At 54.8% G+C, this 26,105-nt stretch overlaps 1 protein-coding gene across 1 annotated transcript; it reads right to left on the bottom strand.

The window, feature by feature from the left end:
- Nucleotides 1–480: 480 nt before the first annotated feature.
- Nucleotides 481–25,678, bottom strand: LOC144948565 (transcription cofactor vestigial-like protein 2). Its single transcript, XM_078878134.1, has 4 exons — nucleotides 25,523–25,678; nucleotides 5,360–5,819; nucleotides 939–1,541; nucleotides 481–524 (listed from the first exon to the last, which is right to left on the bottom strand). Exons 1-4 carry the CDS (start codon nucleotides 25,616–25,618, stop codon nucleotides 481–483), a joined length of 1,203 nt encoding a protein of 400 aa, XP_078734260.1. The 5' UTR covers nucleotides 25,619–25,678.
- Between the last annotated feature and the right edge of the window lie 427 nt (nucleotides 25,679–26,105).

The raw sequence follows: 26,105 nt of genomic DNA, 5'->3' as shown, positions 1-26,105 counted from the left end.
TCTCTCTCTCTTGCTCTCTCTCTTGCTCTCTCGCCGCATCACGCCACGCGCTCATCACTCCACGTGCCATCCCTGCCGGCGCAACGTCATCTCGTCCCCCGTAGGCGAACTGGGGGGAGACGGCAACATCAATACCCGTGTGTTGACAAGCGTGACGGTGGGGTTGGTTAGTGGGCTGACTGGTTGTGCGAGTGGTTGCGTGGGTGGATGCGTAGTTGGTTGACTCACTGGTTGGGTGAGTGGGCGATTGGTTGAATTTGTGGTTGGGTTGACGTTTGGTTTGCTGGTTCGGTGGGTGGATGGGTGGTTGAGTGGCTGGGTGCATGGTTGGTTGTAAGAGTAATCAGATAGATGAGATGAATGGGTGGACGAGTGGTTGGTTAGGTGGGTGGTTGAGTGAGTAGGTGGGTGGTTGAGGGGTTGTTAGACAGTTGGTTGCTCGGTTCGTGTCCTCGTCATCCTGTCCGTGGACATCTCGACTCAAAACCAAAAGAGATCTTTGCTCTTGTCCGGATGTTGCAGACCTGTGGGGTGGCAGAACGAACACATATAATCAAACCCTATCCAGGAATTTAACTCAGAATGTTTACGATGAGGTCATCAGAAGTGAAGTGGGGGGTGAGGATGACGTGGGGGGGGGGGGGCTCCTTGGCCACCCGCTAAATCCTTCTCCGGCTGGTTTTATCTCCGACTTTTGTGAAATCCTTCGACCAACGTGGCTTGCATTTCTCAGGGCTGAGTCCCTGCTAGTAAACACGACTTGACACTCAAGTTGCCTTCGTGTCGGACCATCTCTGCGAGAGCTGTCGTGACCCCCCCCACACCTCCAAAACCCCCCCTCCCCCACCAAACCCCCCCTATAAAGACGGACGCCCACACAGTCAAAGCATTCACCGCATCCATCTACGGGCCAGCGACGACATCCAAACCCCTCTCACCTGTGTCTACGCCGAGCCCTTGCGTCACGTCCACCCCGGCGGGAAAGGGTCCTGACCACGCGTGGTGGTGATGCGGGTGGTGGTGCGGGTGGTGGTGGTGCGGGTGGTGGTGGTGATGCGGGTGATGCTGCTGCTGCTGCGTGGCGGGCGACTCGTGTTTTCCCAGCTCTCCCTGCGGGACACGGACGGCTGCCGGGACAAGCAGCGAGCTGTAGTGCGCGTGGGTCGAGTAGAGGTCGTGGACCGCCCCTGGGGTACGCCCGTAGGGGGCTCCGGCTGCCCCCGCTCCTGCCGCCCCAGCCCCGGCACCGCCGGGCAGGTGGTAGTGCCAGCCCGACTCGGCGGGACCCGCCGGGTGGTGATGGGGGTGGTGGTGGGGGTGGTGATGGGGGTGGTGGTGAGGGTGGTGGTGAGGGTGGTGGTGAGGGTGACCGCCGCCGGCACCGTAAGGGGAGGGCGACTCGTGCTGGGCGAAGGCGGCCGCGGCCGCTGCTGCCGCCGCCGCCGCGGCCGCCGCGGCCGCAGAGGCCGGGAACTCCGGGCCGTGCGCCCCGCTCCAGAAGGAGGGGGGGAAGTTTCGGGAGCTCATGGGTGATGTGCCCTCTGTGGGGGGGTGGAGGGGAGGGGGGTTTTGTCAGCAGCAGCAAACGTAGTGGAAGGTTGCTAGAAACAGCAGCAGCAGGAGAAATAGAAGCAGCAGTGGATGCAGTAAGAAGAGGGAAAATGCGTTCGGGCAGCGGCAGAAGAAAGTTCGAAGGCTCACAAGAGCTGGCAGAAGTATAACAACAACCACCACGGCCACAACCACAGCCACAACCATAATGAGAACAAGAGACACAATCACAGCCACAATCTTTACAACCGCGAACAAAAATCACAACCACTATTGTAACCAACAGTCACAACCACATTCACGACCACATCAGAACCACCTAGCACCTCCGATTAGCACGGTTAGCTGCCTACGGTGCGAAAGAAGTTCAACATGGAGTAGACAACTACTCTCATAATCACAATCGCAGGTGCGAGCGTAAAATCACAACCACAATTACGAAGTGGTTGATACATTGCTCCACGAACCTCGCCCAACGGAGTTCAATTCCCGGCCACGGCCAATAATAATAATTCAGTGGCGAGCGAATTCTGAACCCGCTGCGAGACCCACGCCATCCCGTCCACCGCCACGTCCTGCCTTCACCATCCAGCGGTGGATATCGAAAGAGCCGTGCTATTTTAACGTAACAAAATAACAACCAATCTTGATTTGAAGCTTTCGTGACTGCAGGAATCCATACTCTTTGTTTTTTTCGGTAAAGTCACGCTATTAAAGTCACTATTATTATTATTATTATTTTTCTACATACGTGATTTTACCGAAAGAACCAAAGAGTATAATATCGCAATCAATCGTACTCAAATCACATAGCTTCGGTAATCAACGGTACTTCATCAGCGAGCCGTTTTCTCTCGATCAAACCACCTCCGGCATGAACGCATTCCACCCTGGGGAGGATCATCTCTCCCAAGTGGCATTGTGAGTGAGATGGCCATGGATTGAATTAATGAATGATACATTAATTATTTTTTTTTGAAGTTATTTGTTTACCTTTTCCTATACTTTACACTCCTATCGCGTTTGTTACTTATTGTGTTTGTTGTTGTAACGTTATTCCCCCGTACGCCCTTACTAGACATCCGTGAAGAAGTGAGCTTTATAGCTCATGGGATTTCCTCTCCCTCCAGTATAGATCAATATTCTGATTCTGATAGTATACCCTCGTTTCTGAGCGTGCTCGTAGCAGCACCCTCCCGAGGTGGAGTCTTGAGACCCGGCAAAGGCTCTACCGGGTATCTCGGGCTGACAACCGTTACAGTTTAATCAGCAGCAGCAGCGTGCCACTAATAATAATAGTTCAATTTATAACGCGCGCAAATTTGCGGACGTAATGGCCGCAACTCAGAGGCGCGGAGCCGAGCTCAGAGTCGCTCGAAAGCACGTGGTTGTAGAGGTGAGTTTTTAAGTGTTTCTTGAAGGAGGCGATTGAGGTGATGCTGCGAATGTACAGAGGGATCTCGTTCCAGACTGTTGGGGCTGCCACCGAGAAGCGGCGCATAGACATGACCATCCTGGATCTTGGTCATAACTATTTAAAATGTCAAATTCCGACCTATCATCTCCTTGAGGTCGATAAAATTAGTACCACTTTGTGGGGGGTGTTCTCTGGAGGGACAATCTCCCGAAACTCCCCTCCCCCTCCCTCTAACCCCTCACCCGACCCCCGCCTTTCCACTCCAACACCCCTTCCACCCCCTCCTCAGGCCATAGGAATGTGGAATTTCCACCCATGACTCGAAGTCGTAAATGGATATGAGCTCAGCTCTAATTATAGCCTCTGCGCTGTATACATTGGGCGAGCGGTGGCGCAGTGGTTAGCACGCTGCGCGATGAACCTGGCTACACAAGCGGGAGAAACCGGCTGTACATGAAATGAAGTCTGCTGCTGCTCATGATGATGGCATTGGAAATGCTAAGACTCCTATTGACGATAGTTACAACGATTTAAATGGAAGATGATCACGATGATTTAACAAATTGTCGATGATGATGATGATGTGTCTTGCTAATAAGAATGATTAATCATGTTGATCAACCATGATCAATCTTGATGGCGATGCTAATTCTCAATGATGGGGGGGAGTGGAGCGGTGGCGCAGTGGTTAGCAGCACCGCGCTCTGAATCCGACCAGCTGAGTTCGGTGGCACAGCTAACATCAGTGGTCGAGCGCCGCCTCCCCTTCAAGCCCACATCGAACCAGCGTGGTGGTGAAATATGGTCAACTGTGCCCCACGTAACTGACACGGGATGGACAGGCCTCCATCCAGCAGTGGTTTGACCAACAGGGCTCTTTACTTTCACGATTTGCACCCACAGGGGAGAGGTGGGGGGGAGGTGGGGGGGGGAGGTGGGAGGGGGAGAGGTGGGGGGGGGGAGGTGGAGGGAGAGGTGGGGGGGAGAGGTGGGGGGGCAGAGGTGGGGGGGGAGAGGTGGGGGGGGAGAGGTGGGGGGGGGAAGGTGGGGGGGGGGAGAGGTGGGGGGAGAGGTGGGGGGGGAGAGGTGGGGGGGGGAGAGGTGGGGGGGGGGGAAAGGTAGGGGGGGAGAGGTGGGTGGGGGGGGAGAGGTGGGTGGGGGGGGGGGGAGAGGTGTGTGGGGGGGAGAGGTGTGTGGGGGGGGGGAGGTGTGTGGGGGTGGGGAGGTGTGTTGGGGGGGAAAGGTGGGGGGGGAGAGGTGGGGGGGAGGAGAGGTGGGGGGGGGGGAGGTGTGTGGGGGGGAGGTGTGTGGGGGTGGGGAGGTGTGTGGGGGGGGAAAGGTGGGGGGGGAGGTGGGGGGAGAGGTGGGGGGGGGGAGAGGTGGGTGGGGGGGGGAGGTGTGTGGGGGGGGGAGGTGTGTGGGGGTGGGGAGGTGTGTGGGGGGGGAGGTGGGGGGAGAGGTGGGGGGGGGAGAGGTGGGGGGGAGGAGAGGTGGGGGGGGAGAGGTGGGTGGGGGGGGGAGAGGTGGGTGGGGGGGGGAGGTGTGTGGGGGGGGGAGGTGTGTGGGGGGTGGGGAGGTGTGTGGGGGGGGAAAGGTGGGGGGGGAGGTGGGGGTAGAGGTGGGGGGGGGGGAGAGGTGGGGGGGAGGAGAGGTGGGGGGGGAGAGGTGGGTGGGGGGGAGAGGTGGGTGGGGGGGGGAGGTGTGTGGGGGGGGAGGTGTGTGGGGAGAGAAAGGTGGGGGGGGGAGAGGTGGGGGGGAGAGGTGGGGGGGAAAGGTGGGTGGGGGGGAAAGGTGGGTGGGGGGGAAAGGTGGGTGGGGGGGAAAGGTGGGTGGGGGGGAAAGGTGGGTGGGGGGGAAAGGTGGGTGGGGGGGGAGAGGTGGGTAGGGGGGGAGGTGTGTGGGTGGAGAGGTGGGTGGGGGGGTGGAGAGGTGGGTGGGGGGGGGAGAGGTGGGTGGGGGGGGAGGGGGGGGAGAGGTGGGGGGGGGGAAATGTGGGGGGGGGGAAAGGTGGGGGGGGGAGGGGGGGAGGGGGGGAAGAGGTGGGAAAGGTGGGGGGGGGAGAGGTGGGAAAGGTGGGGGGGGGAGAGGTGGGAAAGGTGGGGGGGGGGGAGAGGTGGGGGGGGATGTGACGCTGACATCAATCAAGTGATATTGGACTGGTATATCAACTGTGTTCGAATCGTATGTGTTGAGTGTTGTACGCACAGAAAACTCCGTGTGATATAATGTGGGGCAAGGAGAAAGGACCGGTGGAAAGGTAAGGGACAAAGGGGAGAGCTCAAGGTGAGCGGCGGGGAGCGGCGGGGAGAGATGAGGAGCGCACGGACAACACAACGGAATACAACACACAACACCACACACACCCACACACACAACACTCACAACACTCACCTTTCCACCCGCCCTGCGGACTCTTGGAGGCCGACGAAGAAGCGGCGGCATCTCCAGCGGCGGCGGCCGCCGGACTGAAAGGCGGGCTCCCCGCTCCGCTGCTGCTGCTGCCGCTGCTGCTGCTGCTACCGCCACCGCCGCCTCCACCGCTCGAGCTAAGCGCGCGGCTGAAATGTTCGTCGACCACGCTGGCGATGTCTCCGTGGAAATAGGTGAGCAGCACGCATCGCGGGGTGAGATATTCCGTCTCCCTCGGCTCTTCTGCGGGAAATCCACCACCGCCGCCGCCACCACCACGGTCACCACCCCCGCCGCCCTCCCCCGCTCCTCCGTCCGAGTCGCCCGGATCTCGGTCCTGGAGTTCGACTTGAGTGGAGCAAGGCTGGCCCAGCTGGAGCCTCGAGCCGGTGGAGAGGTGCTCCCTGCTGTGATCTTGCATCTTGGAATAGACTGTCAGGCGCTGTTGGGGGGGGGGGGGTAAAAAATTGAGTCTCGGGGCATTTTTGTTTAATTGTAAAGAGGATCCTGACAGTTTTTTTTACACAATAGGGGGGCGATGTATCTGGGTGCAATTGCAAAACTCGCTGGAAATGTTTGCGTTGCTGATGTGTGGCTCAATAGCGGTTTATGACCAATGTGAGGGTCGCAGAGAACAGACTCTACTCGCTCACAATCTCACTTACTCACTCACAATGTCACTCGCTCACACTCTGAACAACAGGCAGGGGGAGAAACGTACACAACTCCACTTACTCACTCGCATTCTCACCTACAATGTCACTCGCTCACACTGAAGAACAGGCAGGAGGAGAACGTACAAACTCCACTCACTCACTCGCAATCTGACTGCACAACAGAGCTTCATGTACAAATCGGGATTCGAAACCAGTCGCGTCTGGCTGCAAGCGATACGACCCTGCCCGCCCGGAGAGACGGAGGCGTGAGAAGCGAGAGAGGAAATGCACGGGTGATGATGTGAAGGGGGCATTATTGTAGGTTAGCTAATCGTGTGGCCCAGGTTCTATTCATATCGTGATGTCGTGGCCAGGAGATGGAGGAATCCATCGGGAAATCGCGCAGCAGAGTTGCGTCGCGGACCCCGTGTTCAGAGAGGGGCATTTTCAAGCATCGATCATCACTCATCATCACCGTGCCTTGATCAGCATCATTTCTATCAAGACTCGGTAGCATCGTCAACATTAAGTTGAGCGTATCATCATCGTTATTATTATAATCAAGTCGTCGTGGTTATTTTTGATCATCACGATAGATTAATCAGCGTCGTCACCAAGATTGATTATTCATCATCATGAACGCAATCATTAAAAACCAGACCACACACGTAACAATGATTCTCCGTATAGCCTTTAGCAGGCTGTTGGGGGCAAGTATTGTTTACACACATACCGCACCAGGTACTCGTTTTAAGGCTGAGTCGACCTCGAGGCGGCGCAGGACCGGTTCAGATATTCGTCACCGATGTTGGCTGTAAGCGGGAACCGACCTATGGGTTAATACCGTAGTGCGCTGACCGCTGCACCACCACTCTCCATAGACAAACACACACACTACACAAATGCACACATTTGCAACAGCGCTTGAGCCAGGCTAGGTGTACTTTGAGGCCACTCACACATACACAGTCTATGCGTGTCTATGTGGGGAGCGGTGGGGCAGTGGTTAGCGCAAAGCACACGACCGAGAAGAGTAAGGTATATCCGAGCCGGTTCTGGGCCTCCCCTAGGTCGACTCAGCCTTAAACGAGTACCCGGTGCGGTGTACACACAATCCGCAGCGGGAAAACAAAGGCGGCCGGGCGACTTGTTGACCAACCAACTGCACTTGCCGCCAACAAACTGCTGAAGGCTATACGGGAGACTTTGTCTATTTGATGTCTATGTTGGTTAACCCACGCAATGCCCGAGTGTGCGAACGTGTCTCTCTGCGTCTCATGGTTCCCAACCCTCCTCACCCAACACCGAAATTCTCACCACCCACCCTCACCCCTCCCCTCCTCCTCACCCCCCTCACCCCCCCCCCCCATTGCTACCCCCTGCAGGGCCCCCCAGGAGCAGGTGGTGCACTGCTGGTCTCCACACCACGTGCTCGTCTCGCGGCCAGTTTCCAGCATCGGGTGGGAGGGGTGTGGGGGGGGTAAAAATGGGGGGGGGGTAAAATGGGAGGGGGGTAAAAAGGAGGGGGGGTGAGTGGGGTAAAAGGGGGGTATAAAGGGGGGTGAAAAGGGGGGTGAAAGGGGGGGGGTGAAAAGGGGGGGGGGGGTGAAAAGGGGGGGAGGGGGGGGGTAAAAAGGGGAGGGGTGAAGTGGAGGAGGGGGCTGAGAGTTTGACCTTACGAGACGAGGGTGCGTGTGAGCTGCCTATATATACACACAACAGACAAAGGTCCTCCGTGTAGCCTACAAAAAGCTGGCGGGGGCCAAGTGCTGTTAAGCCAGCAGCTTATGAAGTGTGCACGTGAGCGAGTGGGGCGAGTGGGACATGACGACGGCCCGTCAGCCTTTGTATCACCAGCGTCTACGTTGAGTACACACAGCGAGTTGTCCGAGTAGATAACCGCGGATATCCGCACCGCTGATGTTGGCCGTGCACGGGAATCGAACTCGGTTCGCCTGGTTCGTAGCGTAGCGCTAACCGCCCCCCGCATACACACGCACGCACGCACGCACACGTGTGCGCTCACCACTACCACACTCTCCGTAAATATACTCACGCACGTATGTGTACACGTACAGCCCTTTGCCAATCCACTGCTGGATGAACCTTGCGACTACTACGGAACTCTATAATCCAGTATATGTCGCATCGGCCCCTGTAAACCAATCCAGCAGTGGAGTGGCATGCACATTGCACACACACACACGTGTGTGCGAGATCGATAGAAATTATATACCAATGTATATTCTTGGGTCTTTCGGTAAAGTCACGTTAGATAGGTTCCAAGAAGATAACAAAAAAATAAAAACTACGACGTTTCGATCGCAACACAAGCGGTCGTCTTCAAGAAAAGCATATATCAATGTCTTTGAAAGGGCTAGGAAGGTGTAGATTCGGCACATACATAGTCGAGGATACGCTTCTAACAATATTCATAATAAAGGTTTTTGGGTTTGATCGAGTATGTCATCACCCTCCACCATCCGACACAAGCAGCGAGGTTTGTCGTGTAAACAACGCGACAATCAGTTTACAACTTCAACCCACCGGTGTGTTGGAGAGCAAATCCACAACATTTACTGAGCTGAAGCGGTAACCAATTGGCGTGTTTTGTTTAGGTAACAAATCTCACTGCTTGTGTCGGGTGGTGGAGGCTTACGACACATTTATACTTACGCAACCGAACCCAAACACCTTTATTATGAATAATACATAATATTGGTCGCGAAAGTCTACGTGTAAAACTTAGAACAATAGTCCATTTTTATATTATTTTTGATTGGACCCCTGATTGATGATGATCCCCATAAACGGTGAACCCCCCAGTAGTTCGCCTCCCGTGGAGTGTGACGATGAAGCCGATAAAAAGCTTGCGGGGGGGGGGTTAACCCGGGCTATCGGCAACTCACAAAGTGATTCTCTGCTCAGATGGGCGTTAGCGTTGTTGCTTGTCTTCTGTTTACAGCCCTGAGCGGCTGGTGGAAATTCCACATTCCCGTGGCGGGAACGAGTCCGACGAAGTGCTCGGCACTTTATCGACCCCAGGAGGGATGATGACTCGAGTCAATCCAATCAACCAGGATTTAAACTCGCGATTGCAAACCACGCGCTCAAACTCAGGGGTATCGTAACATCGGTTCGGAACGCAGTGCGCTAACCGCTGCGCCACCGCTCCCAAGTGCACACAACAGACAAAGGTCACCCTCATAGCTTGCGCAGACTGTTGAGGCAAGCTCTGTTATCCAACACATACCTCTGCACACACTAGCACACACACACACACAGCTATATACATGCATACATATAACCACACGTATACACAAAGACAAAGATCCCCCGTAAAGCCTTTAACAGACTGCTGGGGCAAGTGCCGTTAGCGAACACCTACGAAGGCCGGAAGGGCACACGAGGGGTGGGTAGCCAGCACCAAACCCGACCGCCTTTGTCTCCCCAGTGCCAATGTCTTACATCGGATATCATTAAGGTCGTGTCGACCAGGACACGTTCAGATATTCCTCACCAATCTCGGCTGTGAACGGGAATCGAACTCGGTTCGCCGGATAAGTAGTGCGATGAGTTAACCACGACACACTCCCGCTCCCCATACACGAAGGTACATACACGCGTGCATAATGTCAAACACACGTATCCACACTTATATGAATGTGCATCGTATGCCCTCGCATAGATATACATCAACGTATACAATACATGTACATGTTCGGGTAGATATATTTATAATAAAGACAAAGAGCCCCCGTATAGGCGACAGACTGTTGGGGCAAGTGCTCTTAGCGAGCACCCTATGAAGGCTGACACGGTACACGATAGGGTGGGTGGCCACACACAGGCGCATGTACCCACGACACACTTCTCAAAACGGAACGCTGTGTTTGATCGGCCCAGTGCGTCATTATTTTACATTCATCAGTTTAATCAGGCTCTAATAACCCCCAAAATAATCCTAATTAATTATTTAATCCCATGAATTAACTCTGGCCCCGACTTCCTGGGATTATTACTCTGACTTTCTCAGACCGTGTCCTGATTATGCTTGACGCAGTTACAAGCGAAACATCGCTCGTCTCCAATTGCTGCTAAATTAGGCTGAGGATCGCACTACAACTCACCGGTGAGCGGGTGGGTGAGCGGGTGGGTGAGCGGGTGGGTGAGCGGGTGGGTGAGCGGGTGGGTGAGCGGGTGGGTGAGCGGGTGGGTGACCGGGTGGGTGAGTGGTTGCGTTTAGCGAGCGAGCGAGTGGGTGGGCGAGTGTGGATATGAGTGGGTGGGTGAGTGGGCGGGTGAGTGAGTGGGCGAGTGGGTGGGCATGAGTGGATGGGCGAGTGTGGATATGAGTGGGTGGGCGAGTGTGGATATGAGTGGATGGGCGGGTGTGGATATGAGTGAGTGGGTGAGTGGGCGAGTGAGTGGGTACATGGGCGGGTGTAGATATGAGTGGGCGAGTGGGTGAGTGGGTGGGCGAGTGGGTGAGTGGGTGGGCGAGTGGGTGAGTGGGTGGGCGAGTGGGTGAGTGGGTGGGCGAGTGTGCATATGAGTGCGTGGGCGAGCAATTGGGGAAGTGGAACTGAAAAAGTAAATCACAACACACGCCTCGTCGTTATGTACGTTGCACTTCTTTCGCACCGTACGTAGCCATACATGCTAATCGGAGGTGCCGAGTGCGCTGCGTGACAATCTAATTAGCTTCGCTGTGCCGGGTGGTGGAGGGTTACACGACGTGGCTTTAAAGCCACGAATTAATTGCGAATCAAAACATTGGGACGCGAAACCCCCCGGGCAGCCATTCGGCGGAGCGGTGGCGCAATGGTTAGCGAACCGTGAGCGAAGGTCCCAGCCACGTAAGTTCGAATCTCGGCCACGGCTAACATCACGAGTGGCGACAGATGCCTGGACATTATTCTACCCATCGCATTCATCTGGCTGATGATAATATGTATCACTGTATTGTGTAACACCGTGTGTGTGTTATCGTTATAAACACCTTATTCTGTGGGTTACCGGTTCAGGGAGGATGTCTCCATCCAGCAGTGGATTAAATAAAAAAGGGGAGGGGGGGGGCTGTCAATGGTCGTGTTCATATAATTGTGTGCTGTGTACGTACGCTCGGCATGAATGTATTTGCGTGTTGCATGTGGCACGTTGGTATATGACCATGTATTTCCGTTTCACAATGACCTCGTATGTGTAATGTAGGAACTTGGCGGGAGACGACCTTACGGGTAGCACACTCTTTTATTAACACCAACTTATATTACACGGGTGGCTAACTCCAGCCTTAACCCACAGGGTTCCCCCGGCTACACCCACACGGGCTCTTACGCCCCGTAGCCTCTCGGAACACACCCAGCCGGGGTGTCCGTCTCGACTCTGGGTCCCACAGTCTCGGTCCACAGGGACGTCAGACCACGGGTCCCACAGTCTCGCCTCCGAGCCACACAGGGCCCCGGCCCTCACAAGGACAGCGGGACTAGGGGTCTCAGAGCCTACCTCTGAACTCCGTCTTCGGTCTTCGACTGGCTAACAACTCCCCGAGTGCTCCCGCGCGTCCCCCTTTATAGTCCTTCATGCGGATGTCGCTGAGAGCACCCACCCCAGTTGACCAATCACTGCGCGCTGCCCACGATCCTATTTCCCACCTTGTGTCAGCGCGCACAACCACGCACCCCGCGCCGCCCCGTGATCTCTCACTGCGGGCGCGCGTCCGCACCACCACTACATCACCCCCTACCACATAGCTCGCAGCCGACCCGGCTGCTATAAAAAAATCTTATTACCCCCCCCCCGTGTGTGTCCCGTAACACAAGCAACAACAACACAACACAACAAGAACAATATGTACAACGCGGCGGGCGACAACAATAAATGTGTATGCAAAAAAATGACTCGTGCAGCGTCCCTTCATTTCCGAGCGCCCCTTGAACGGGACATTACACCGGGCAGAAGGGGAACGCGGCGGCGAGCTCGGTTTTTTTTTTCATGAAAAGTGTTGTGTCTTAGCACGAGTCCGCCTGGCCGGTCCGTCGTACGGCACCAGACGCGGTTGACCGTCCGGTGGTGCCGGCAGTCCAGGAAGGCACGGGGCAGGCATCGGAGATCCGCGCGTGCCGCGGGGTTCCGGTTCCCGACGGTCAACAGCCGTCAGGTCCGAGACACCTGGGAGTGGGTCAGGTGGAGACACGTGAGGATCAGCCTGAGACACATCCCTCCCCGAGTCGACGGCCACATCACACGCTCGGTCGTTACGGCACAAAGGGAGGCCATGCGGTGCCGCGAAGGGTTTCAGCCGGGAGGGGTGTACGTACCAACGGCGTTTTTCCCATTTAATCTGGATACTCTGGGGTCGTGCAACACGCACAATTTCCACCGGTCCCCTCCATGGTCTCAACAATTTAGGGGACGTAGCCAACGGTGCATGTGGACAGTGCAGCCAGGCCTTATCGCCTGGTTTCCAATCGTGCGTATACACCTTTCGTTCATGCAATCTTTCGTTAGCGATCTGGCAAGACCTCGAATTCAACCTCGCAGCCTCTAGCGCTTCAGCCAGTTTGGCGATATTAAATTTGATGTGGTCGGCCAATTTAGATTTCGCACGTGGCTGGGAAATCCCCAGTTGGACATCCATGGCCGGATCGGCCTCCCGCCTATACATGAGAAAAAATGGGGAAAACCCCGTCGCCGCATGAGGGGCCATTCGATAGGCCGCGAGTACCCCAGGTACCTGTAAGTCCCAATCAACCTGATCGTTGCAAACCTGTTGGCACAGCATAGAAGTAATCGTCCTGTTCAGACGTTCAACCATTCCATCAGTCTGCGGGTGGTACGGGGAGGTACGCACTTTCTTTGTACCCAACAGGTCGCACACCTCGCGCAACAAAACGCTCAAAAAATTCTTCCCTTGGTCCGTCAGCAAGCGTTCGGGGGCGCCTTTGTCCAAAACATAGCCCTGGACAAAGGCGTCCGCCACTGCCGCAGCCGACTGGTTGGCGAGTGGCCATGCCATGGGCCATCGGGTGAAGTATTCTACGCCAACCAGCAGGTACTTATTACCCCTAGGTGTAGCGGGAAAGGGCCCCAAGATGTCGAGCGCAACCAGTTCATTTGTGCGCGAAACCTGAAAGGATTGTAGCGGTGGATTAGCCGCTATTGGTGGCGGTTTCCTTTGGGCGCACCCCACACATCCCTTAAGGATGTTTGCCACGTCGTTGCCCATACCCGGCCAATAATAGTCCCGTTGGATTAGGGCGAGCATTTTGTGAAATCCCAAATGCATGAGTCGTTCGTGAGCAGCCAGAACGACCCTACCCCGCATAGCAAATGGCACAACGAGCACATGACGCCGAGACATGTTGTCCCACTTCATCAGGAGGCCCTGTCTGACCACCCAGGAACCGACCCGCGTCTCCCCCCCCCCCGGGAGCGTCAGCCTTCCGACGCAGCGTGAGTAGGGAGCTGTCGGCCATTTGGAGACGGCCCCACTCGATAAGAGGCAACGCTAGTAACGAGTCCCTCCCCGTGGGAGCGGCGGGCGCGTCGACCCCCGGGGCGTCAGTGGCGGCGAGCAAAACTTCCGCGGGGACGGCGACAGGGGGTTTACACCGCGCCGATCCCAGAAGACATGCGCATTCCGAGCGGGGCGGCAATCGCGACAAGGCATCCGCATTCGAGTGCCGCAATCCCTTACGGTAAATCGTCGTGAATTGGTAGTCTTGGAGGACCTCCAGCCATCGGGACAATTGGCCGGAGGGTTGCGCCACCCGCATAGCGTATTGGAGAGCCGCGTGGTCCGTACGAACAGTAAAATGACGGCCGTAGAGATACGGCCTGAATTGCTGTATAAAAAAAACGATCGCTAGCAATTCACGACGTGTTACACAGTAGCGTTGTTCCGCAGGTGACAAAACTCTGCTACCGTAGGCGACCACCCGTTCGACCCCCCCGACCACCTGTGAGAGCACTCCCCCGATACCCGTGTTACTGGCATCCGTGTCAAGCAGGAACGGTTGCGTGAAATCGGGGTAACACAAGGGGGGAGCCCGCACCAAGGCGTCTCGAAGGGAGCAGAACGCAGCCTCCTCTTCCGGCCCCCAGTGAAACCTTACTCCTTTAGCCGTCAAAGCGTGCAGGGGCCTGGCTATGGTGGCAAGATGTTCGACAAAACGGCGGTAGTAGGAGGCGAATCCTATGAAGCTGCGGACTTCAGTGACTGAGGTTGGCGTTGGCCATGAGCTGACACAGTGCGTCTCAGCAGGGTCTGTAGAGATCCCTGAACGGCCAACGATATGCCCCAAGTACCTGACCGATTCCTGAAGCAGGTAACATTTCGCCGGTTTAAATTTTAATTTAGCGGAACGCATCCTGAGGAACACCGCTCTCAGTCGCTGGAGGTGCTCCTCGAAAGTCCGGCTGAAAACGATGATATCAGAGGTAAATCAAACAGGTGTCCCATTGGAGTCCTGACAAAACCAATTCCATGAGCCTCTGGAACGTGGCGGGAGCGGAATGTAAGCCCATGGGCAATCGATTGAATTCAAATAGGCCTCCTGGTGTCCGGAAAGCGGTCTTTGGTTTCGATTCGTCATCGAGGGGCAATTGCCAAAATCCCGAAAGCAGGTCAAGCGTCGAAAAAAACTGTGCTCCCGCCAATGCATCCAGCGACTCATCCATCCTGGGGAGTGGATACGCGTCGGCCATTGAGATTTTGTTTAGGCGGCGGAAATCCACACAGAACCGCAAGGACCCATCCTGTTTTTTAACAAGGACGATGGGAGCACCCCACAGACTGGAAGAGGGCGAAATGATGTCGGCCGCCAACATGTCATTAACAGCCGACTGCACATGCTCCTTCTCGGCTGGGCTGAGCCGGAAGGGATTCTGCCGAATAGGGGCCGCGTCACCCGTCGCTATGTGGTGGCGCAACAGGTCTGTGCAGCCAATATCATACTTGTGTCTGCTAAACACGTCAGCGAATTCGAGTAGCAAGCCCCTCAACGCTCCCAACTGCACACTAGACAAGGTACCAGACCCAGCACACAACGAGTCCAACCACTCTGTCCCCTCCTCAAATGGAGGATGCGTATCGAGGCCCGAATCCGCGTGTGCAACGAGCTGTTCATCGACGGGTAGCGGCGCCGCGTGAGCCAGCACCGTGCCCTGTGTAATTACGGCTGGCCGCGACCCCGTATTCAAAACCATAACGAACGGCTCACTGTCCGCCCGCACCATGGTCTGAGCTACCGCTAAGTCAAGGCCCCCAACAGCTCTGTTTGATGGCCCCAACAGAACACCCTGTCCCGCCGCATCCACCCCGAGGGGTTTCCTCAATCGAAGGGGTACCAACATTTGCGATCCCGGGGGTACCCGTACAGTCTGAGTTGCCAGCGCCTGAACCGTCGCACAAACCGTGCGTATTTTTGTAGGACTCGTCAAAAATGCAACCCGCCGTCCCAATGGAAGCTCAATGCAGGCCTGATCGATGAGAATTTTGATGGGCATTTTAGCCAGAAAGTCCGTACCCAGTAAACAAGGAACTGCCAGAGATGATGATACAAAAATAGGACCCGCCAATTTGATATCACCAATACAAATAGTCGCCCGAATCTGTCCGATGATTCCCAAGGATCCCCCGTTCGCCGCGTAAAATGGTACGTCCACCGGCAAAAGGGGTCGACATTGGACGGGAAGGATGTTATAAATAAGGTCTGAAATGATAGTGGCTGACGCACCCGTGTCCACCAGCACCCGGACCTCAACCCCGTCAATAAAACTCGTTACCACGGACGACCCGGCCGACGCAGCCACTATCCTGTGGGCCAATTCGGACCATTCGACTGCTTTCGGGCCGTGTACGAACCCCCCTCGCCGAACAGAATCCCTGGTACCCATACGCGGTCCCCCCACCGCGAAGCGGCGACCCGAGTGTGCCGTGTATGTGGACCGAGCGTGTGGGGTGCCGCGACTTGCCGGGGTTAGCTGGGACGACTTGGGGCCTTGGTCGTCATCCGGACGTGGTCCCGTGGCGCGCTGACGCGGAGCCCGGCACCCGGCCGCGACGTGACCCCGAAGGCCGCAGTTGTAACACATGACGAGGGACGTCGTGGGTTTCGGTTGCTCCAGCTTGCGGGACGAACGTGTGGGTGAACGACCTCCCGCTCTCCACTCCCCCGGTCTCGACACGGTGAAGGCCTCCTCCCGAGCCGCAGCAGTCTGAGGCTCGGCGACCGTGGCGGCAGGTGCCGCGATCCCCGCCGATGCACAGACGACCATCCGCTTGCGCTTGAGGACCTCGTGTGCGTGAATACTTGTAGCAATCCCCAAGGAGCAGATGTCCATTTCGTCCGCCGTATTGATGGGGACTCCCAGGTCGTGAGCCAACGCCAGCAGCTGCTCTGTCACCATGGCGTCCTTCCCCTCCTTGTCCATGCGGGGAAAAGCAGCATCCGCCAGGGCGAGCAGCGCCGTGCGATAGGCGAGCGTAGTTTCACCAACCATCTTGCGCCGTTCGTAGAACTGGTGGCGACAGGTCGAGGGCGGTCCGAACACCTTAGCCATTAGATGTAGCGCGGCCTGGAGCGTTGAGCGGGACAACCTTGGGGCGGATGTGAAGGCCGCAAGCGCGTCGTCATCGAGCGTCGCTGGCAGCGCGCGTAGGGCAGTGGTGTCGGACCACCCCAACATTTCTTGATGTGCGAGGAACCTTCGTTGGAAGCCCCCCAGTCGCCCCCGTCTGCCTTGAACGCCGTCAGCGCGGGCAGTCGTTGCTGGAAGACCTGGTCGTTGTCCTCCGAGGAATGCTTTTCCCGCGCGCTGCTGTGGTTGACGAAAATGTCGGCTCCGCCGGCAGGCGCATGGTGGAGAGCTCTGGCGCGCGCCGATGACGCGGGCTGTGCAGAGTGGAGGTCTCCGACCACGTGGTGTCCACGCTTCCCGCCAACCGATGGTGGACCCTCAAAAATGGCGCCAATTTCAAAACTTTCGGCGCGAAGCGCATTCTGGCGGGATCCATCCGGCCGCGCTCCCTCCTCCAACCTCGTAGTCGTCCTTCCGCCTGCTGAAACGGTGATTTCCGCCAAAATTGAAGCGGCGGCGAGCAGCAACTCCGCCAGGCGGGAGTGTGCATCCTGTAGGCTGGTGTGCGGAGCGTCGGCCATCGCCGCGAAGTGCTGCATCGGCGGCAACTCCTCGTCCTCTCCTTCCGAGGTTTGTGGCTCCGGTACGCCGTCGTCTTCCCGATCTCGCTCGTGGGTACGGTTAGTCTTCCTAGTATCCATCCTTTTGAAGACAGGTTTACTTCTGACGCCAGTTGTAATGTAGGAACTTGGCGGGAGACGACCTTACGGGTAGCACACTCTTTTATTAACACCAACTTATATTACACGGGTGGCTAACTCCAGCCTTAACCCACAGGGTTCCCCCGGCTACACCCACACGGGCTCTTACGCTCCGTAGCCTCTCGGAACACACCCAGCCGGGGTGTCCGTCTCGACTCTGGGTCCCACAGTCTCGGTCCACAGGGACGTCAGACCACGGGTCCCACAGTCTCGCCTCCGAGCCACACAGGGCCCCGGCCCTCACAAGGACAGCGGGACTAGGGGTCTCAGGGCCTACCTCTGAACTCCGTCTTCGGTTTTCGACTGGTTAACAACTCCCCGAGTACTCCCGCGCGTCCCCCTTTATAGTCCTTCATGCGGACGTCGCTGAGGGCACCCACCCCAGTTGACCAATCACTGCGCGCTGCCCACGATCCTATTTCCCACCTTGTGTCAGCGCGCACAACCACGCACCCCGCGCCGCCCCGTGATCTCTCACTGCGGGCGCGCGTCCGCACCACCACTACATCTGCATCCCGTACTCGTGAGTATTGTATGTACACATGTACGCATGGAACGCGTGGCATGAATGTATTCCATCACGAATAATTATTATGATGTCAACTATTGACATGCGACAGTTTGACACGACTTCAATAACATTTCCTTGTTTCCTGCTCATCATCATCATCACTATAAGCGTTCAATCATCATAAACAGACAGGGTCTATCCACTGCTGAATGAAGGCCTCTCCCCACATAAGCCACCTCAATCTCACGGTTTTAGAAACGTCACCTATTACAATCCATCTTAGCTCCTTATTTAAATCGCTCCGTCTCCCACGGCACCATATTCTTCGCACTCATTTTGGATGCCCACTCCGTTATTGGCCTCGAAAACCGTGGCAATCCTCGCCACGTCCTTGCGAGACGAGATGATGACCATGATGAGAGTGATCAGGATCACCAGGACGATTAGAATAATTATCAGGATTATCAGGACAATCACGATAATGATCAGGATCACCAGGATGATTATGACAATGATCGGGACCATGAGGATGATGAGGATGAGAATAATCAGGGTCATCAGGATGACCAGGATCATCCGAATGATCAGGATGAGGATGTCTCTAACCTGCGTAGCACTCTACACTCCACGCGTTCTTCTGAACTGTCGCTCACAGAGATGACTCGAAATCGCGCGTCGAATAATCAAGTATCGTTTGCAAAATGATGAACGCAGATGACATCCAAAGTAGACGTGTAGTAATTCACCAAACGAGGTATATATATATATATAAAACAATACAAACGAGACGGGAAAAAAACGAGAGAGAACTATTGATGCATCAATTGGTGATGGTGGTGGTGCTGCTGCGTTGGCAATGGTACACAAGCACAATCAACAACAACAAGCACAGTCAACAACAACAACTCCAGCAAATTCGTTATTAACAACGCTCTGTGGTGCGTGAAAAAAACACACAATATATAACAGGCGACGTTTCGGGCAGTGTCCCTTCTTCATGTGCATCAATGGGCACTGCAGATGCGCACGCTGATTCATCGAATCGTACAGACGTGAATCGAACACGCGTTGCTAAATCCATCGGGGTCCTTTGGGTCAGATCGCGTCAATTCGAGTCGTTCAACACTCCGCCACCCGACACAGCCGCCAATTAGTAGTAAGATTTGTCACGGACACGTTTACGATCTAACTCAAACACAACCTCTACAGCCGACGCGTCGCTTAACTCGCGACTCCGCAAATTCGGGTCGGCAAACTATGCGCCGAGATTGTTCACGAATCCCATTTCACGAATCCCATTTCACGAATTCCATTTCACGAATCCCATTTCACGATTTAGAAAGCGCGGTGCGCTAGCAAGTGCCTTGCCAGCGCACTCCTCACTGATATCCCGGCCACCTGAGTTAGATTCCCAGTCGCGGCAATCACCACCAGTGGCGACTGATACCTGAACATTATTCTCCCCCCCATTCTTCATCATTAACTCACCCCACTGACCGGCGTGGTGAAGTATGGTCAAACCACCAGCCGTGACCGACACGGCGCGAGGGGAAAGAGGCTCTTCATCCAGCAGTGGATTGACGTGTTTGTAAATTTTATTAAGCAACCAACTACCCACCACCACCGATCTCTATCGTTCTACGGGGTGCGATTGTAAACATCAGCTTAGAGATACGAGTTACAGCTGTGCTGTATAATCTTTAAACGCGATTCCGAACAACTTTAACTCGTAGCGCAGTGCGCTAACCACTGCGCCACCACTCTGCTCCAGACAAGGGTAATTAAAGTCGTGTTTTACATCACCGGTAACCGCATGAAAAATCGGTTCAAAACCGCCTTTGGTATTATACGCGTGCGTGATTTTGTGTGTGATTGTGTATGTTGTGAGTGTGATTGTGTGTGTGATTTTGTGTATGTGTGTGTATATGTGTGCGATTGTCTGTGTGTACTTCTTCGACTGTTGTATGTGCGCACGTGTATGCGTTTCCACGGGGAGCGGTGGCGCAGTGGTTAGCGCACTGCGCCGCGAATCCGGCGACAGCCGCGCTCTTATTCCCACTCACAAACAACCGCTCCGCCGAGGTCGGCTCAGCTTTGAAATGTGTGTGGTGTGTGTAAAGCAGCAGCACTGGGGAGACAAGTGCGGCCGGGCGTGGTTGCCGATCACCAACCCTAATCGCACTTTCCCCAATAGTCTGTTAAATGCTTTCAGGGGGAGGTGGTCTTCTTTCTAATCTGTTGTGTGGCGTGTTCCCCACGTTGAAATATATTCCGCACACTACCCTCCCGGAGGTCCGAGTTTAACTCCCGGCAACAACAACAACACCACTATCGAGTGGCATTTGAAGCTGTTCTGGCCCTCCCCTAGGTCAACTCGGCCTTCAACAAATCCCCACCAATGAGTTTGCGCGCGCGCGAATATCAGCACTGGGGAGGCAAAGGCGACTCTTACCCACGCCACTCTAATCACGTACCATGCCAGCCTTAATAGGTGCTCGCGAACAGCACTTGCCCCAAACAACCGTGAATGTGTCCGGTGTAATCGGACCTCGGGAAGCTAAGCCGGCGTTGAGCCTGGCGAGTCATTGGATGGGCGACCCCCGACACCAAGAAGACAAAGACAAAGATCCCCCGTGTAGCCTTAACAGACTGTTGGGGGAAGTGATGTCAGCGAGCAGCACCTATAAAGGCCGGAACGGTACACGAGGGGGTGGGTGGCCAGCACCACTCCCGACCGCATTTGACTCCCCAGTGGCGACATTTACACGCCGCAGCAGGTACTCATTTGAGGCCGAGTCGACCTAGGGGAGGGCCCAGGTCAGACTCAAATAATCGTCACCGGTGTTGGCCGTGAGCTGGAATCGAACTCGCGTCGCCGGGTTCATCGCTGAGCGCGCTGCCCGCTGCACTACCGCTGCACTACCGCTCTCCCAACTACCACCACCAGCACCACCGCCTCCAGGGCTTGCCAGGTGTTGTAGGCGTGGCGGCATCAGCGTGGTGAAGCCAGGGGGTGGCGGTGCCGAGCGTCTCCCTCTCGTGGGCAGTAGCGCGGTGCCGCTGGGTTGTCTCCGGGTTTCTCCGGTTAAACTAAAAATATCTCTTCGTTTTTATCGAACCAGGTAAGGCTCCAAATGAGCTACGTAGCTCTTTGTCAGAAGTGGCTTATCACGTGGAAATGTATCGCCGGCAAATACCCGAAACGCGTGACGTTGATTTTAAAACGTGGAGGGGAAAACACCGCAGGACCCGGAGAGAAATCAACGCGACCACGGTGAGAGAGATAAAGACACCGCAAACTCCAAATACACAGCAGGCGTCGGGATCGAATCCACGACCTCCTGTGTTCCAGGCGAGGGAGTTAACAGCTCCGAGCCACCGTGGTGCCAATCTCGCCACCGTGGTTGTTTCCTCCAATTGCCAAACACCCCAGTGGAGTAGCAGCAGCAGAAGCACCACCACCACCACCGTCCTGAAAACGAGTCGTGAGACTCCTACACACGTGGCATTGCGTGGATGACGATAGAGTGGGAGTCGTTGGGGTCTGATTGACCATACTTCACCACACGATGGGCAGTGAGGGTTGGTGAAGACGTGGAAGCACTGCCCATCACCACGTAGCTCCGCAAACCCAATGTCGTCCGGTGTGTGCTTTGGTGGCCACGCAAAGCGCTATCCAGGTTCAAACCTGCTCAGCTTCCGAGAGCTGATGAGACCACCATGATGATGGTCACGATGATGATGATGACCACCACGATCATGGTTAAATCATCATCACTAGCCTTGGTCAATCCACTGCTGAATGAAAGGCCTACCCACATCTCCCACGATCCATCAAGCACGGCATTATTTATTCATTATTATGTCGTTATCGTGCGGATTATGATGGTTACTTACTGGTAGACGAATGACAACAAATTACGGGAATAATGTAATTCGTGAGACGCATCTCGTTGTGACGTCTCTCACTCTTGCTCAGTGATGTCACTCCCACGGCGGTGAGATGTTAACTACCTTGCCTGGTATGCAGGAGGTCGGGGGATCTATCCCGACCTTGACGCCTGCTGCTGTATATTTGCAGTTTGCGCGTCTCTCTCTCTCGCTCTCGCCGTGGTCGCGTGGATTTTTTCCCCCCCAGGTCCTTCGGTTTTCCCCTCCACATTTAGACACATGCGTTTCGATTATATTGTTCAGCTGTTGTCAATGTCCACACGATACGCCCACTCGGTTGAGCTTTTATTTTGTATAGCCAGGTCGCTTCTGAGAAAAGAAGCCAATGGCTCAGTGGGCTTTACCTGTTAAGATTAAATAGTTTTGTTTAATTTGTATATTGTGTTAAGCAATTTGTTTAGCTTTGTTAAACTTTGCACTCCTATCGTCTTTCCGTATTGTCTGCTTTTGCAACGTTCTGACCACGTGACACCCCCCTACCCTTACTGGACATCTGTGAAAAAGAGCTTTCGAGCTCCTCGGATTCCTCATGCAGTACGACCACATCCTCATTCTCATTCATTCCCGCAGGTGGTTCTACACCGCGTTGGAGATAGATTACATAAGGGCGGGGGTGAGAGAGAGAGAGAGGGGGGAGGGAATGCATTGAAATATCTCGTCTAGAATCGTTTCATGTTGAGAGCCTTCGCGACTCACCGCCGTGGCCAGAGAAGTCAGACCTGTTCGCAAGGTATGGCGCTAAACTCGATTGTCGTAAATAACTTGACGCGCGCGTCTCCTCCGAAATCATTCGCACAACTTCCTCAAGTCGACTGTCACCCCCCCTCCACCACCACCTCTCTCCCCCGAGAGACTTGTTCCTTCTTAGAGATAATTTCCTCAATGCCGAGTCAATGATATGTACTCAACAACTTGTTAGTTATTCTGCGGGCAATGTTAGTCTACGGGCAATGTTAGTCTACGGGCGATGTTAGTGTACGGGCAATGAAAGTCCACGGGCAATGTTAGTGTACGGGCAATGTTAGTCGACGGGCGATGTTAGTCTATGAGCAAGGTTAGTCTATAGGCAATGTTAATATTTGGGCTATATCCGTTTATGGGAAATATGAATCTACGAGCTATGTATGTGAGCAAGGTTATCTTCTTGGTTCTTTCGGTAAAGTGACGTAAAAGGGAAATAATAAAAATAAAACATTATAAAATACAATTCTCACGACGTTTCGGCCACAACGCAAGCAGCCGTCCGTCCTCAGGTGAAGAACAGGTCTGTCGGAAAGCCAGCTTCATTCAGACGCTGTCTTTCCGACAGACCTATTCTTCACCTGATGACGGCTGCTTGCGTTGTGGCCGAAACGTCGTGAGAATTGTATTTTATGATGTTTTATTTTTTATTATTTTATTATTTCCCTTCTACGTGACTTTACCGAAAGAACCAAGAAGATGAATCCCTGCAGTCACGAAAGCTTTATATCGAAAAAATTGAGAAAGGTTAGTTTATGGGCAAGGTTGGTCCATGGGCAATGTTAGTCGGTGGGCAATGTGAGTCTATGGCCCATGTGAGTCTATGACGGGCAATATTTTGTCCATATCTTCATCTACAAATCCACGGTCCTTTCTCACAGACGGCGGGCGATCGTGCCCTCTCCATCCTTGCAGCTCTGTCCCACGCGACCTTTAACTCAACAACATTTGCATCCGATTCTCCACCCAGTCCAATTCAAATCGCTCAGATTCCTCGCGGTGTCAGCTCAATTAGCCGTATTCCTCTGGTTTCTTCTCGTCGTACCTCCAATGTCCCCCTCCCTCCCCCCGGTTCAGAGCACATTCACACTCGGTATTCTCGTGTTTGCCATCACCACACGTTCAAGAAATAGAACTCTGCCTTTCTCTAATGAACTCATGTGTATTGTCTGGCTGTGTCACCCTGCTGATCTCTGTGATACGTTCACATCACTCGTATTGTGTCTGTCCGTGAAATGTTCAACATCATCCTTCTTGAAGAACAACATCCCAGTTTCGTCGAGTTTGCTCGGTAGGGTCTTCTGTAATATTGTCCAGCTATCACGTCCACCGAGCAGAACAAGTTAAGTACGAATCTAAAACAAACTTGCTGTCCTATTACGTAAATAACCGGATTCCTGTTTTTCAATGTTGACGAAAACAGACAGACGCCCAGAATAATTTATACCGAGACAGATGCATGGACACAGAGACTCATGTCCACACGAACGCACAGACGCGCAAACTCACACGTACACGGGCGCGTGCGAAGACACGGAGACACATGAATCGACGCACGGAGACACAGAAAGTGGTCCACTCGTGAATAGACACACACACAGAGAAACACACAGAGAGACACAGAGAGAGACACCAGTAGACGCAGCAGGGATACACAGCCACGCACAGACACGGACGCACGCACACACACAGACACTGACACGTAGCCGCTGGTGCGGACACGCATCGATGCATAAAAACAGTGAGAATACACGCACACACAACGATAAAGATTCCTCGTATCGCCTGTACAGGCGGCTGGGGCAAGTGCTGTTAGCGAAGATGAAGACCGGCACGGCACACGAGGGGGTGGGTGGCCAGCATCAATCTCGGCCGCATGTTTGGCCTTCGCTGATATTTTACACACTGCACTTGGGACCCATTTAAGGCTGAGTCGACCTAGTGGAGGCCCATAACCGATTGAGATATCAATCGATGTTGGCCGTGATCGGAAATCGAACTCACTTTAACCGGGTCGCCGGGTTCGTAGCGCAGTGTGCGAACCAATGCACCACCGCTCCACGCACGCAAGCCACATTACACTAATATACTAAACACACACACATCTACACACAGAGACACATCACACGAAAACGCACGCACATAGTTTAACACGTAGGGGTTTGACGATGCATTTTATATGTATGCGATCCAACCCAAAAACTCTGTTATAGACACATACGCTCACGCAGAGACACACGGATCGATACACTCCAGTCATTCAGACAAACACACTTAGTTATTAGTCAAAGATCCCCTGTATAGCATTAACAGATTGTTGGGGAAAGTGCTGCTAGCGAGCACCTATTAAGGTCGGCACGGCTCACGAGGGGGTGGTTGGCCAGCACCACGCCCGACCGCCTTTGTCTCCCCAGTGGCGATTTTTACACACCACACCAAGTACTCATTTGAGGCCGAGTCGACCCAGGGAATGCCCAGGACCGGTTCAAATAATCGCCACTGGTGTTGGCGGTGAGCGAGAATCGAACCCGAGTCGCCGGGTTCGTAGCGCAGCGCGCTAACTGCTACACCACCGCTCGCCTCTAACGCACACGCAGACACACACACTCGCATCACATTCACACTCTAATACATACCTACACACACACAGTAAACCGCACATGACAAACACACACATATACACACTTACGGAAAAGACATCGACACGTCCTCTCACACACACACGCTAAAATAACGCGAAGATTTCCCCATATAGTCTTTAAACGGACTGTTGGGGCAAGTGCTGTTATAGCGAGCACTTACAAACACAAACACACACGCGCGCAGAGACTCACTCGCATTCGAGTCGCACACCTATGCACAATCGAACCTCCGACATCGATACATCGGCACAAGACAAGCCTGACCCCCCCCCCCCACACACTCCTCCTCGACTGACCTGTGCGGCGGGGTGCGAGTAGGAGTAGGCGGCAGGCGACGAGAGGTATGCAGTGGCCGAACCGTAAGCCTGATACATCACATCCAGGCAGCTCATCGCGGACACACCCTTGCTGATGATCCGGTGGGCGACGAGGCCTCCTACCAGCGGTGACGGAGAGAGAGCGAGAGAGAGAGAGAGGGGGGGTGGAACGAGAGCTCCCACAAGCCGCCTCCCGAACCCTCACCAGCTGTGCGCCTGTTGGCTTTTGTGTCACGCCGTTCACGATCTTTATATATAGAGAGAGAGCAGAGCCGTGTCAATGTGTCAGTGTGCGTGCGCGCGCGTGTCAGCTGGGTCTATGGGCACGTGCTCGCCCGCTGTGCCGAGGCTGTCACGGGATGTAGGAGGTGTTATAGGAGGGAGGGGATCGTGGGGGGTAGGAGATGGTGGGAAGGGAGGGGGAGAGAGTGGGGGGGGGTGATAGTTACGGAGATGCGAAATATCGAGTCGAGGGATGGGGCAGGGTTAGTCACGGCAAGTGGGAGTCGTAGTCGCGGGAGGGAAGGAGTGCGCCACGGGAGGGTAGGCGGTGTGAGTGGTC

Source organism: Lampetra fluviatilis, chromosome 50 (genome assembly GCF_964198595.1).
Source record: "Lampetra fluviatilis chromosome 50, kcLamFluv1.1, whole genome shotgun sequence".
Taxonomy (NCBI): Eukaryota; Metazoa; Chordata; class Hyperoartia; order Petromyzontiformes; family Petromyzontidae; genus Lampetra; species Lampetra fluviatilis.
This window is presented reverse-complemented; position numbering and strand designations above follow the sequence as displayed.